The sequence below is a fragment of the Anabas testudineus genome, chromosome 12 (genome assembly GCF_900324465.2).
Source record: "Anabas testudineus chromosome 12, fAnaTes1.2, whole genome shotgun sequence".
Lineage (NCBI taxonomy): Eukaryota > Metazoa > Chordata > Actinopteri > Anabantiformes > Anabantidae > Anabas > Anabas testudineus.
The window spans coordinates 2,293,459-2,308,043 of NC_046621.1; the positions used below are offsets into that span (position 1 = coordinate 2,293,459).

Here is a 14,585-nt window from a genome sequence, read left to right on the forward strand (position 1 = left end):
GCGGATTATTTGTCGTTTATTTGCTGTGGACAAATAAAAGAGCGGAGGAAAAAGAATGAATAACAGAGAGACTGAAACTCACAGAAGGTGTAAGTACACTCAATCTAACAATGGTTTTAAAGACATGGATCAAAGTCCCACAGAGATTCTCTAACTAACCTCATGTTTGAACAGCAGCAAATGTTTTCCTTTAAAAATAGAAATAATTCTTTAGCTTTTAGCTGAAACTTTCAGTCCAGTCGGGTTCAGAGTGAAGAATAACACAACTAGAGGCAATTGAAAGTATTTTTACTTGAACTTCTTCTGTACTAGGTTAACTATTTCACTATCTTTATGTACAAGACTACCTGAGTTTCCCTGAACAATCCATATTCTCAGTCTCAGGACGTGTTTCCTCCTGAATTCTCAAATACACCAGGGATTCTTTTTCCCATTAGATCCAGGTGAACCCTCTGTGATGGAACCTGGTCTCCTGTTGTGCAGCACAGCTGTGACCAGCAGAGGGACTCCTGCTGTATGTTTTATCACTTCCTGGGTTTCAGCACATCACCGGCCTGGCAGCAGCAGGATTTGTCTCCTGGAAGGAAACTGGACGTGATATTTTAGATGCAATAACAAATATTCTCTCATTTAAACGCAGTAGCTGCTGGTGTAAAAATATGGGTCCAATGAGGGGACAGTAGGATGTGCAAAAACTGATTTTAACTGATTTATTTAGCCTTTTCTGTGTGTTTGTTTCCGTTTGTGTTGTAAAAATGCTGTCGGCTGTCGTCGGCCTTTCTGGAAGTCTTTTTAGTTCCTAACGCAGAAACCTTGGTCGGTTAATCTAATCTCACTATTTGCTTTTTCCAGAGAGTGAATCACTTCTTTCAATGATAGAAACAGCTCAGTCAAATGTCATATGTGTGTTTGCTTCAGCTTCCATCAAGTTTTTAATTCATGATGATTCTTTTTAAACAAACTGATTTGTTTAATTTGAATTACGTAAGTAACATGCAGTAATGATCATTATCTAACAAATCACAAAACATGTGATTTATTTATTTTAAATACTTTATGTGCTACATAATTAATAATTATTAGACTTATGTTATAATAATATTAACACTTTACCACTGGTTTTCTGTGTGTTACTGTGAATAACTTGTACACATGAAGTTCAAACTGCAGGAATAAAGGTCAGATCTTTTATAAAATCTTTTTTATCTTTATTTTATATCTATATTGATCTTTTATACGTTTGATGCATTACCTCTGAAAGACCAGGCCCAGAACCTTATCTTTTTATTTTTAGTAGTGGTTCAAACTGCACAAACACCACAGACTGATGATGTGGAGTTAAATGGATCCAGGTCGGTTTGAATCGTGATTTTTTTTAGCAGTTTTACCAAAGAATGATCTTCATGATTATTTCATCGTCACAGTAGTTGTCAAAATCTTCTGTGCCTCAGTAAAGGAGCATTCCTCTAATCCCTGCAGCTCTAATAGAAACTTATCTGAACGTCTGTACTTTAAGCTTCATCATATTGTGTTAGAATTCATTTTAAAGTGATATCAGGTTGTATTCTCGCTGCAAATGACAAAGTTCCTTCCAAGAGATGATTCAACATGTTTCCCACTCTCAATAAATATTATTATGAGGACACATTCGTCCATATCGTCCTTTGCTGTTCTTCAGCTCATGTCTGAGTGAGCAGGCCGTCCGTAGTGCGCGCACATGCTCAGTGGGGTTACGTTTACGCACAGAGGCTTTAAGAGCGCAGCGGCTGGAGGTAGACGGCAGCAGAGAGGCGCGTCCGGAGGAGAGCAGCTGAGAGCTGAGAGGAGCCGAGAGCAGCTGAGAGCTGGAGCGGAACATCAGCTGCGCGTCTCAAACCAGATGAACCATCACCAACACTGACGCAGACCCAGCTCTGTGCTGGGCGCCCGGAGCTAGGCGCATGAGTTTGTGCCAAGCGGCTCTATTCACAACTTCTCCTCCGTTGACTCTTATTGTTTGTGACAGCACTTAATTCCTTGTCATCATGGTACTGGGCAAAGTGAGGACCTTGGCGATCTACTTTGACAGTCTGAATGAGAACAACCTGCCGGTGTTCTCCGGTGGAGACCTGGTGTCAGGGAGGGTGGTAGTGGAGGTTACAGGGGATGTGCGGGTCAAGAGCCTGGACATAACCGCGAAGGGAGTCGCCAGGGTCCGGTGGACAGAGTCGAGAAACGCCGGGGCCAACATGGCTTACACTCAAAACTACACCGAGGAGGTGGAGTACTTGCACCATTACGACACCTTGATAGGAGAGGAGAGAGGTAAGGAGTTGGTCCATCTTATTGTCACGTAGCTGCTGTTTTTCTGTCGCAGTGTAGCGCGTGAAGTGATGCGGGTCAGCTGGTCACCGCAAACTTTTCACGGAGGCTGATGTGTGTGGTAGAGAACTTTGTGGGTACAGAGGGTGCAGACATGTCATGAGCCCCAAAACATCCAGTCCATCCGCGACTGGTGCTGATGCAACAGCTGATGCGATTCCCGGGTTCTTGCCTCACTTCTTATGAACTCGTGAATTATTCAACTAAAACGTGTCATAAGTATCAAACTAAATGATGAGCAGCGGCGTTAAAGGGGATTTAAACGGGGGTCTCATGTGCACAGTCTGCATCCTCCCATCTGACAGCCTGCTTCAGGGGGAAAAGTTGCAGTCGATGTGTGAAACACTGCGCGTAAAAGAACAAATCGATCCAAAATCGAAAGCAGCCGATTTTGTGTCATGTTTGGTGAAAGATTCACGTAAACTGATGGGAAATAAACATTTTTACTGATGACATCCTGAAGTAGGCTACAGCTCAGGCAACTCCCTTTGTTAGAAGCGGTTCAAACCTGTTCAGAAACTGCCAGAGAGGGAGGGAGGGAGGGAGGGGAGTGAGTGAGGGAGGACCAGACTGACTGTGTGCGTGCGTGTGCGTGTGCGTGGAATTATATCTGAGCTGCTGGTCAAATCCTCCCAACACGTCCTTTACCTCCTCTGTTGTTCTACTTGTAAAACATGATGCAAATGAGTGAAAGGACAGTTTGATGCAAATAAAAGCTTCATGTAAGACGTCGACTCATCATCATGAGGCTCAAACTACCACCTGCAGCTGTGAGCTGCTGGGTTTCCCTCCCTGGACTGGAACTGTTTGAATTATTAAAGACTCAAAGACACGTTTGGACTCTGCAAGATGAATTATTTCAAAGCAGCACCATCATCACCGTGGAGGATTTCACGCCATCACCAGCTCATGTCTGTGCAGGTCGCCTGTCTTCTCTGCAGCCTCTCCATGCATCCTGATTGTTTATTCAGGGATGGATGGATGACAGAGTCGGGGTCAGAGGTCAAGATGAAATTAAATGATGCAGTGGGGGATAACACTTCACACCTCAGAAATATGAAAACAGGCTGTTTGACATTTGAAGTGATGATGTGAAGTGAATTTTGCAGCAGTTTCTGGAGCTTTCAGTGGAAGCTGAGGTTCATATGAGCCGGTTTAAAATCAAATACATGTAAAAATAGAAATAACCTGTAGATTTAATTACATCAGACTGATACATTGGCCGATTTTAGCTTATTTAAACTTTATCAGTGTGAGTCCCCAAGAATTCATTTACATTAATTTCTTTGTCCTCTAATAAATGAGGGTGTTAAAACTGTTGGTCGGACAAAACAAGACACTTGAGGATGTTTTATAGACCAATAGATGAAGATAATCAGTAAGGTAACGTATAAACCTTAGTTTTTATATATAGTCAGTTTTTATTTTTATCAAATTAAAAAAGAATTGTTCATGTTTGATTTTAAAAACTCCTCAATAATTAAATTAGGTTTTGTAACTCATGATTATTTCTATTAATGTTTTTCTCCATTTAGCGTCTGTAATTGTAAAATATGTTTGTCACAGTTTCCTAAAGCCCAGGTTGACGTCTGTCTGCGTCTTGTTTAGTCTGACCAACAGCTCCAATTTCAAGGTTCAATGTTCAGTTTCTTATCACAGAAGCAAAAGAGAAGCAGCAAATCTTCACATTTGGCAAATGGAGGATGTTCCGTCTGTTCTTCAACGCTCGGCAAGTCCGTTTACTAAAAATCAGTTTTTGTTTATTCGATTTTTAAGGCGACGTGTCGTAGTGAGCAGCTCACTGGGCTGAGAGAGAAGCTCCAGAAACGAGCCCTGAGGTCAAATGTCTCTGTTCACGTTGAAGTGCTGTGTCCCAGCTCAGGTGTTTCACTATTTACCTGTTTATGGAACAAAAGGGAAACTGGGTGAACGTCTGATGGGGTCATGAGATTTGTCTAAATGTTTGATGACTGTTTAATAAAAACATCTGAATATGCTAAAGCTCCTTTTCCTGTCTTCATTTATTTCCTTCAGACTTGTACCTGGAGTTCACACTGCTGTACAACACCCTTCCTCTGTCCGCCCCCCCTCATGCCACACACCACATGGTGGTATTAATGTGGGCAGGGGCTTGTCACGGCTTCACCAATCAGAGCCCGGCTTTTAATTCATGTCACGCTCTCCTCCAATGGGAGGCCGAGTTGTAATGCATGCGTTGGAGTTTCCAGTTAAAGGAAGCTGCTCAGTCTGGTTCATACCGGTCTACTCCTGCTTGCTCTGTGTTGCCGGTGACTTGACGTGGGTGCACGAACATGCACGCCCAACACACACACACACACACACACACACACACACACACACACACACACACACACACACTGATGCGTGCAAACTGTTTATAACAGCTCTCGTGCCAAACATATGAATACACACTCACACACACTCACACACACTCACACACACAAGGTCAGCCAGCAGAGATGCAGGGTGAAACGTGAAGGTGGCAGGAAGTGGAGCAGAACATTTCAAATCCAAACAATAACACTCGTAAAGAGGAAGTAGAGTCGATAGAGGATCTTTGTCTCACTGGGTGTGTTGTTTAACAGCTCTGTACTACATCTACTCGTGACAGATGGAGTTTGTCAACTGTTAAACTTAAAGGTTTTCAGTATGGAGTCTGGCACGGTGACCAGACTACGTCTTAACGAGGGGGGGTCAAACGTTAGCATCCTGTTTTCACACTGTCTCTGTTAAAACATGTTGACGTTAGGTTTTTTTATATTTACAGTATTTTAATAAACAGTAGTTTTAGATGCTGAGACGTTGAACAGACTCCAGCTAACAGGAGGTCATTACGTGCACCTTTGTGCAGTTTGTGCTGCTGTTACAACAGTTTTGGGAAGTTAATTCCCATCTTTCTTTAATTTCTCCGTCATCTTGATAGATTTATTTGCAGCTGTGTTCCAGTTTTGACATTTTGAGTCTGGTTTACTGTTAATTTCCCACATTTTTCTTCCAGTCGTGTTTATTATAGTAGTGAGAAGTGTCAGTTTTTAACATGGAGACGATTTCTGTCATAATTAGGAACCTTTGGTATTTTAAAATCGTTTCTACATCTTATCCACATGTACAGAAAACATGATCGATCCCCTCTTCTAATAAATCGATGATGGTACTGACCCATAACACTGTGGATCCTGCTCATTTTAACAAATACATTTATATATTAAGAACTATTTTCTCATATAAACTGAATATTTGAACTGATTTTTATTGTTATTATTATTTTATTATTTATGTCTTTATTTATTTATGCGTCCGACTATAGTTTGAACATTTGTAATCTATTTTTCAGCTGTTATGATTCAAAGCCTGAGTTTTGGATTCCTAAAGTTTGTTTTCTATAAGAACTTTTTCTGAATAAAAACAGTCTGAAATTGTCATGAAATTTGTGATTTTATTTTCAGAAGATTTCTAATCAACATATGAGAAGGTTTCAATGTCAGCATTCTGTGAAAAATGTAATTTATGGTTAAAATAGCTGGTGATTAATCTTTTCCGCTTTATTTCATATGAAACATAAACATTTGTAATTTCCTTTCATGTCACTCTTTATCTTCTTAACATTTTTTTACTCCACTTCTGATAACATTGATGCTCTTGTTTCTTGATATAGTTTTTATTCTCTTTTTACTTGCCTCAAATAGTTAGAAATGATTCCTCAGAGGTGAAGTGACTCTTACAGTCGGTGATGTGTGATGAGGCCACATGACAGAGCTCCATCTCGCTGAAGAGCGCCGGTGTATTTGGAAATATGTTCTTTGTGTTTCAGATGAGGACTGTCCAGAGGAAGGTCTGACCGTGCTGCACGCCGGCCTACATGAGTTCGCTTTCAGCTTCAGCCTGCCTCAGATGTGAGTAATAGCAAGTGCTGTACTTGTTATTTTGAGTTACTTGGTTAAGATCCCAATGGATTTCTGTACGTTTAGCTGAAAATACGGCACAAACAAAAAAACGACTTTCTCTAAAATATAGAAATATAGAAGCATAGATCTAAAAACCTTTCCTGAATCGTAATTTAACATTTTTCAAGTCATTATTTCAGTGGAAACCTTTTGTTAAATTTGAAAGGTGGTTGGATGTTGAATTACTCAGTATTAAAGAAAAAGAAGGAACGTCCTTTTAACAGGACTTCCTGTTCCTCCCTCTCACATTAATCCTCACAGGACCATCACTTATTTATCTGGTGACCTTTGTCGGGCCTATCAGTTGGGAAAGAAGCTCCACGTTGAGCAGCTACAACACTAAAAATGCTGCTGGATGTAGTGTTGATGCATTAACAACCTACTTTTATAACCTATAATATATAGGTCACTACACTACTACCACTATTACTGGTGCATGATACACGATGCTGCTAATACTCAAATTTCTACTTTTACTTAAATATACATTTGAATGCAGAACGTGTTCTGGTAATGGAGCATTACACACTGTTGTTTAAGTACTTTTACTCAAGAAGAGGATCTGAGTAGTTCTTCCTCCACTGCACACAACCACAGACCACCCACACTTCCTAACACTCTTTATCCCGCTGCCCTTCCTCTCGTCTGTCAGGGCTCTGGCCACTTCCTTCGAAGGGAAGCACGGCAATGTGAGGTACTGGGTGAAAGCCGAGCTGCACCGTCCGTGGCTGCTCCCCGTCAAAGTGAAGAAAGAGTTCATTGTGTTTGAACACATCGACATCAACACGCCACTGCTGCTGGTAGGCACACTACGCATGCTGTTCTTCTTTTAAAGGAGTAGTTCAACATTTAGAAGCTTAAACTGAAGGCTGACTCGGGTCTGGATGGTGAATAAGAAGCTACAAGCAGCAGATCATTAGCTGAGTGTGAGAGAACAGGACATGAGAGAGAGATTTACAGTGTATGTGTTAGCAAAGGTTTGTTTTATCATTTGCATCTTTACTACAAGGGGAATTTCTCTTAATTTTAATGTTCGATTCCAGAGTATGAGCCTGTCTTCATGCTTAGACCTCCACTAGCTATAGCAGAATAACCTTCTCATCTAACTTAAATGAATTCATATTATGAAGCTGGAGTGAATCTGTTGATTTTGACCATTTAGCAGCAGATTAAATGGATGCTTGTGTCTGAACAGGCCCCTCAGGCTGGGACTAAAGAAAAGACATTATGCTGCTGGTTCTGTGCTTCAGGCCCGATTTCCCTCAGTGCCAAGATCGAGAGAAAGGGCTACACACCAGGTGAGCCACACCTCCTCCTAATTCCTCCAACTCTTCTTCTTCTTCTTCTCCAACTTTTAAGATTTCACTTATGCCGCCTCTCCCTCAGTCTGATGGACTGATCTCATCTCTCTCTTTTCAAGGAGAGTCCATCCAAATCTTTGCCGAGGTGGAGAACTGTTCCTCCCGCGTCGTGGTGCCGAAGGCTGCGCTGTACCAGACTCAGACCTTCTTTGCCAAGGGCAAGGGCAAACAGATTCAGCAGCTGGTGTCCAATCTGCGAGGAGACCCTCTGTTGCAGGGGAAGAGCCAGAGCTGGGAGGGCAAACTGCTAAAAATCCCCCCAGTGTCCCCGTCCATCCTGGACTGTCCCATCATCAGAGTGGAGTACGCCCTCATGGTGAGTTCAGGAGTATTAAAGAGAAAATCTGACACGGGGGCAGTGACTGAAAAGTCCATTCACAGCTTTAAAAATCAATGTTTAATTAAAAAAACCTCTTAATTACATCTGTTAACATTAAAACTACACAGTCTAACTCAGATAAGAGTTAGTGTGAGATGAAAGCAGGAAGTTGCAGGGAGAGCACACAGTGTTCTGTACATGTTTCCTGTCAGTGTGTAAATGAAAAACACCACGATGCTATTCATCATTTTGTTCTTGTCCTCTCTGCACTCTCCCTCTCTGCCTGCAGGTGTATGTGGACATTCCCGGTGGGTTGAATTTGTCTCTCTCGCTGCCGCTGGTGATCGGGACCATACCTCTCCATGCCTGCGCCACCCGCACCTCCAGCATCAGCAGCAACTGCAGCACTTTGACGTGGCTCGGCCTCAGCCACACGGAGAGACCTGAGGGTACGTGATGTAAACACAGCCACATGCTCATCTCTGTTCTTGTGTGTGTAGTACAGTACACTGTGGTACACAAAGTTCTCTTACGCCCCGTTTGTTTATTGCTCTTGCAGCACCGCCAAGCTACAGCGATCTGGCAATATCAGAGGCTCACAGGCGGGATTGTCTGCAGGGCTGTGATAGTTGTGACGGGGAGGGAGAGGACCAGGGATCTCTGCTAACATACATCGCAGAGTTCAGATATCTGCCACCACCACTCTACTCTGAGGTAAACCACACACACGCACGCACACGCACGCACGCATACACACACACACACAGTCTCTCAGCCAAGTGACCAAACTGATGCTAATGTCTTGTTGACATTAAAGTCTATTTTCTAAGAGACATCTGGTCAAGATGGACAAAAAAAGTCAAAGACGCTCAGTTCAAAACAAAACACGAAACAGAATATTCCATTTTACAAATTCTAAAATGTTATTTTACCTTCACTTCACCAGGTAAAACTCTGGCTAACACATCAAGCTGAGCTCACTCTGAGCAGTTTAATTCAAGATTAAGTGGCTTCAACATAAAAATAGATGAATCTGTGGCTTAGTTTGTTGATTTGTCACATTATGGTTAAAAAAGGTCAGAAAGCATAAAGTCAGGGCCCAAACGGGGAACACGTTGTGATCAACTGGAAGCACTGATAAAGTAAAAATAGATCTCCATCAGTCGGGATTTGGTCCAGAGGCTGAAAAGAACGTCCAGAACTGTAAATACTGACTCTTAAATGCATAAATTTAGACACGTGGAAATAATCTTAGAAGGAGCAAAGTTTGTGAAACATAAAATTTGTGTCACTGGAAAAACTTTTGCAGATAATAGTCAATTTGAGCACATGGCAACGACACTAAATGTCTTGTTTTGTCCAACCAGCAGCTGAAAACCCCAAATTATGAAATTTACTAGCTAACCTTTTGTGCTACACGATTTAATAATTATTAAAACACTGCAAGATATAAAGTCACAATGCAGTGAAAGAATAAAAACACTACTTAAAGTGGGAATGAGCCACTCTGCTATTTTCCAGATCCCCACTTTAAATTCATCAACAGTGATCACATCTTTGTCGCCTTCCTCTCTTCATGTGTGTACAGCCAACAGAAGCTCATTGTCAGTGTTGAGTTGAGGTTGTTTTAAGTTTTTAGTTATTAATATAAATTATTGAAATAATTGATTTGACAGGTCGACCCGTGCCCCGAGCCTGTGGAGGGGTGTGGGGCCGCGGACGTCAGGAGACCTGACACATGTCCGTCCCGCTGAGGAGAACTGGGGCTTCAGGAGGCTTCTGAACAAACAAGACACCGTCACCTTCAGCTACCAGGCCCACATCGCTTCTCACCAGATTTTATATCACCACGAGTAAGACTAGAACCTGCCTGAGCTGACCCGGGACAGCGAGCGGAGAGAATGTTCTGTGATGTGCAGGCCAGGAATTTTGAGCCATGCTGGATCCTTCAAATCATGAGCTCAAGACAAGGGTAAATAAAAAAAGACAGACACCACTGTCTGACTCCAGGGAGGAGTCCGACGAGGCAGAAAACAACGATCACTCCGAGTGGTGAGAAAAAGCCACAGTGAGTTTTGCACATACCGTATTTACTGTTTCCTGTTGGTGGATTTTTATACTGCAGAGCGCAGCAGGCGTATATGCTACAGATGTAAACATGTATAATCTTTCATCTAAATGTCAGATTTAAGACGGGACAGAATCTATATTGAGTTAAATGCTAGTTTAAGGTTGGGACCAGACTTCAGGTGGAAACTGTGGAGATGACATTTGACATAAATGACCACCTAGAGCACTTATATTAAAAGTAAATTTGTGTGTGAATGATAGAGAAACAAGTGTGTGTGTGTGTGTGTGTGTGTGTGTGTATTGGTTTAAATGACCAGATAAAAAACAAAGACAGGGTCTAAAGACAAGCACAACTCCGACCATCCAAAATAAAGTTACCACAAGTCGCCTGTTGGTTTCTGCTCTGAACTGAAGCTTCTCTTGCTGCAGATTTTTCTACAATATGGATGTTAAGAAGCTCTGTGCTTGCAAAAAGAATGATAAATGTTTACAGATAATATATCTAATTGAGAATGTTGTTCAAATATGACTTCTTCCACCTAAAAGTTCCAAGTGCAATATATTTTTGTATTTGTGGTTTTATTTTATTTTATTTTGCACTCGTTTTTCATATACTCTGTTGCTCCATTTCTGTGCATTATACATTATTGTCATGATTTTATTGCTGGTATGATCAATTTTGATAAAATAAAAGGTTTATTTTATAAAATAATACATTTTTTGATGTATTTATTGTTGTGGATCTTATGCAGACAATATTTCAAACTCATGTTGAGTAGACGACCACAGGAATTTATTCCCAAGTGACAAAGTTTGCATTCTTCTTCTCTGACTCAAACAACACACAGACATGATGAAAATATTTTTAGATTCAGTGTGACTTCCAAATGACATCCTGGGGATATCTATTATCTCGACTTCAGATCACAAATAAACATCCACAGCTCAGAAACCAGAGGGAAGAAACGCTCCTGTTAGACAGAACTCCCCTTAAAATCAACACAATTATAGGTTTTCCTCATCATCAAAGTACTCCAGTGAAAGTTGTACATACATCCATGTGTACGTTACAAAGATGAACTACTGATAGAAAATTCAGCACACTTTGCTCTTTGTTAAAATGTCTGCAAATTCAGCACAAATTGTAGCTCATAGCGTAACTCACACCCAAAATGCTGCAGAAACTGTTCTTATGGACAATAACAGCATAATATAATATGTAATAATACTTAAATTAAATGTTAGGGGCAGGGATCACTTTGTATTACACTTATCAGTTACAGCAAACCTGATGTAGGCCAGAGCTCAAGTGAACTGCTGACCTACTTCTATGGTGCAGACTGGCCAAGAGGATGGGGGGGAATAAATATAGAGAAAAGAGAGACGAGTTTTTTGAGCAAAGCTAATTTCACTTAGGTTATTTCACAATGTGCAGTACACAGAGGAAACATCTTTTAGTAGTATTCAGAGTAGTATTACTTTGCAGTAATATTCAATCAGGAGTCACACGTCATGTGAACATGCTGCCACACGCTCACTTATGCACATTATTGGATAAAAGAATTAGACGTAAATACACCAGCCGAGTGTGTGTTTAGATGTGTTTATAGGTTAAACAGGGATTTGTTGTATGTGGGATGGGTTAAGGAATCAGGGAGCCAACAACACTTGATCAGCACTTTATAATCATTCAGCCTTATCCAGGTTTTCCCTGAATGGATCTTCAGCTGAAGTGTAAATGTCAGTCTGTGGTTCAACATATAATTAAAAGACAGAGTCACAGGAACCACAGTCGGTTTTCTCATCGCACAAAGGGTTTCTCCCAAACTGCAGAACTTTTATTCTAAGTGTAAATTCTAGACCAGGTCTTTGATATATAATAATATAATTAATAGAAACAGATCAGAGTTCGGATCTGAGGTAAAATAAATAATCTGAGGTCATAAAATAAATAAAGACAAAAATATGAAGTGCTGGTAAAATGTGATCATTTGTTATGGATGGTCCACTTTACAGTGTAGTACTAGTAGTGTAGTACTCCACTGCAAATACTTCTACTTCGTTTCTACTTCTCTGGCTGATTGTCGTCACCTGCTGCTTCGCGGTGATTGGCTCCTTCAGAGCCATGTGACTGGTATCGTCCAATCATATTGATGCAGGTGAACAGCGCGGGTTGTCCAACCTGATGATTGTTTGTTGTCGGTGTTCGTTTGTGGATTAATCGGTCTCTGTTCGGTTCATCAAGTTCATCTGAGTCCAGTTTGATGTGGGACCGAGACCAGAGGCCTGGTGTCCGGGGTTCACGTCATCTGAAGGTGTCCGAGCTGCGGTGAGTTGCTCAGGTGCTGCAGGTGTCCTGCAGTCAGGTGGAGCTGAGACAGAATAGATGAATACAAACAGGATTTAACCTGCATCATAAGAAACTGATCATCAGCTGTTTCATCTTCACCTCTGAACTTTGCTTTGACAGTTCAAAGTTTGTCGTCTGACTGGTTGTCTGACTGTCGTCTGACTGTCGTCTGACTGTCGTCTGACTGTTTGTCTGTCTGTCGTCTGACTGTCGTCTGACTGTTTGTCTGACTGTTTGTCTGACTGTTTGTCTGACTGTTGTCTGTTGTCTGTCTGTTGTCTGACTGTTTGTCTGTCTGTTGTCTGACTGTCGTCTGTCTGTTGTCTGACTGTTGTCTGTCTGTTGTCTGTTGTCTGTCTGTTGTCTGACTGTTTGTCTGACTGTCGTCTGACTGTCTGTCTGTTGTCTGACTGTCGTCTGTCTGTTGTCTGACTGTTGTCTGTCTGTTGTCTGTTGTCTGACTGTTTGTCTGTCTGTTGTCTGACTGTCGTCTGTCTGTTGTCTGACTGTTGTCTGACTGTTTGTCTGACTGTTGTCTGACTGTTTGTCTGACTGTCGTCTGACTGTTTGTCTGACTGTTTGTCTGTCTGTTGTCTGTCTGTTGTCTGACTGTTTGTCTGTCTGTTGTCTGACTGTCGTCTGTCTGTTGTCTGACTGTTGTCTGTCTGTTGTCTGTTGTCTGTCTGTTGTCTGACTGTTTGTCTGACTGTCGTCTGACTGTCTGTCTGTTGTCTGACTGTCGTCTGTCTGTTGTCTGACTGTTTGTCTGTCTGTTGTCTGACTGTTGTCTGTCTGTCGTCTGACTGTTTGTCTGACTGTCGTCTGACTGTTTGTCTGACTGCTGTCTGACTGTTGTCTGTCTGTCGTCTGACTGTCGTCTGTCTGTTGTCTGACTGTCGTCTGTCTGTCGTCTGTCTGTCGTCTGACTGTTGTCTGACTGTTGTCTGTCTGACTGTCGTCTGACTGTTGTCTGACTGTTGTCTGTCTGTCGTCTGACTGTTTGTCTGACTGTCGTCTGACTGTTTGTCTGACTGTCATCTGACGGTCGTCTGTCTGTCGTCTGACTGTCGTCTGACTGTCGTCTGACTGTTTGTCTGACTGTTGTCTGACTGTTGTCTGACTGTTGTCTGACTGTTGTCTGATTCTTTTCTCTCTGATCGCTACAGAATATTTTCAGACGTTGTTTAAAGTTGACTCTACAGATGAACTCATGCTCGTTGCTAATTTGGTTTTGGTCATTTAAAGAACTCCATTCAAACCTGATGTTTCACGTATTCATGTGAGGAAGGTTCCAGTCTCCTCGTGACCCGACACAGATCTGATGGTTTCAGGTCTTCACTGGGAGCTTGAGTCACGTGCTTCATGTACAGCTGATGATTTCTACAGTTATTTATTTAACTCTTAGGTTTGAAATCACTGAACTAAAGCAGCTGCAGTAAATTCAGAGTTGGTAGAAACACACAAACTGATGCGTCACAATGAGAAGAACCACTTTAACACATGAGCATCAGCTCCAAGCTCAAGGAGACCGATCAAAAATGAGGAAGTCCAGGACGTCCTTGAAGAAAACCTGCTCCAGAGTCCACAAGACCCGAGACTGACGGTTCAGCTTTCAGCACAGCGTTGATCCAAAGCCAAGACCTGAGACAGCCCTGCAGTGGCTTCAGAACAAGACTGTCTGTCCTGGAGTGACCCAAACAAAGACTCCAACCTCACAGAACATCTGTAGATGGACCTGAAGATGGCAGCTCTCAGAACTTATAAAGAATTGTTGGAGCGTTGTTTGAAAGGATCTGAGGACTTCTCCCATGACTGTATGCGACTGCTCAGCTACCCTGCTCCTCTGAACAGGCAGACCGGGCTCGGATCTGTTCCCACTCTACAGTAGGAACCTCTGACTGATCCAGCGTCTCTGTACTCTGTCAGTCTTGTCATGCACGTCTGCAATGAGCTGACTAATCGAAGCCCCTCTGCACATCTTCTTCGACGTGTTTATAAGGCCGCTGCTCCTCTGTCAGCTCAGTTTTACCTTGACTGGTTATTAAACACTCACAAGTGCACAAAGAACAAAACCCTCTCTCACACACAATGATGAGAGGTCACATGAATAATGTTTTGGCTTCTACTAGACAGGCTGCTTCTGTCCGACTGATAAACAG

General features: G+C 42.1%; 1 protein-coding gene across 1 annotated transcript; it reads left to right on the forward strand.

Annotated features, from left to right (window-relative positions):
* Positions 1–1,747: 1,747 nt before the first annotated feature.
* On the forward strand, positions 1,748–10,749 carry arrdc3b (arrestin domain containing 3b). Its single transcript, XM_026354678.1, has 8 exons — positions 1,748–2,304; positions 6,194–6,275; positions 6,979–7,126; positions 7,522–7,624; positions 7,747–8,003; positions 8,296–8,455; positions 8,566–8,720; positions 9,683–10,749. The coding sequence occupies exons 1-8, from the start codon at positions 2,025–2,027 to the stop codon at positions 9,758–9,760; spliced, it is 1,263 nt and encodes a 420-aa protein (XP_026210463.1). The 5' UTR covers positions 1,748–2,024; the 3' UTR covers positions 9,761–10,749.
* Positions 10,750–14,585: the final 3,836 nt, after the last annotated feature.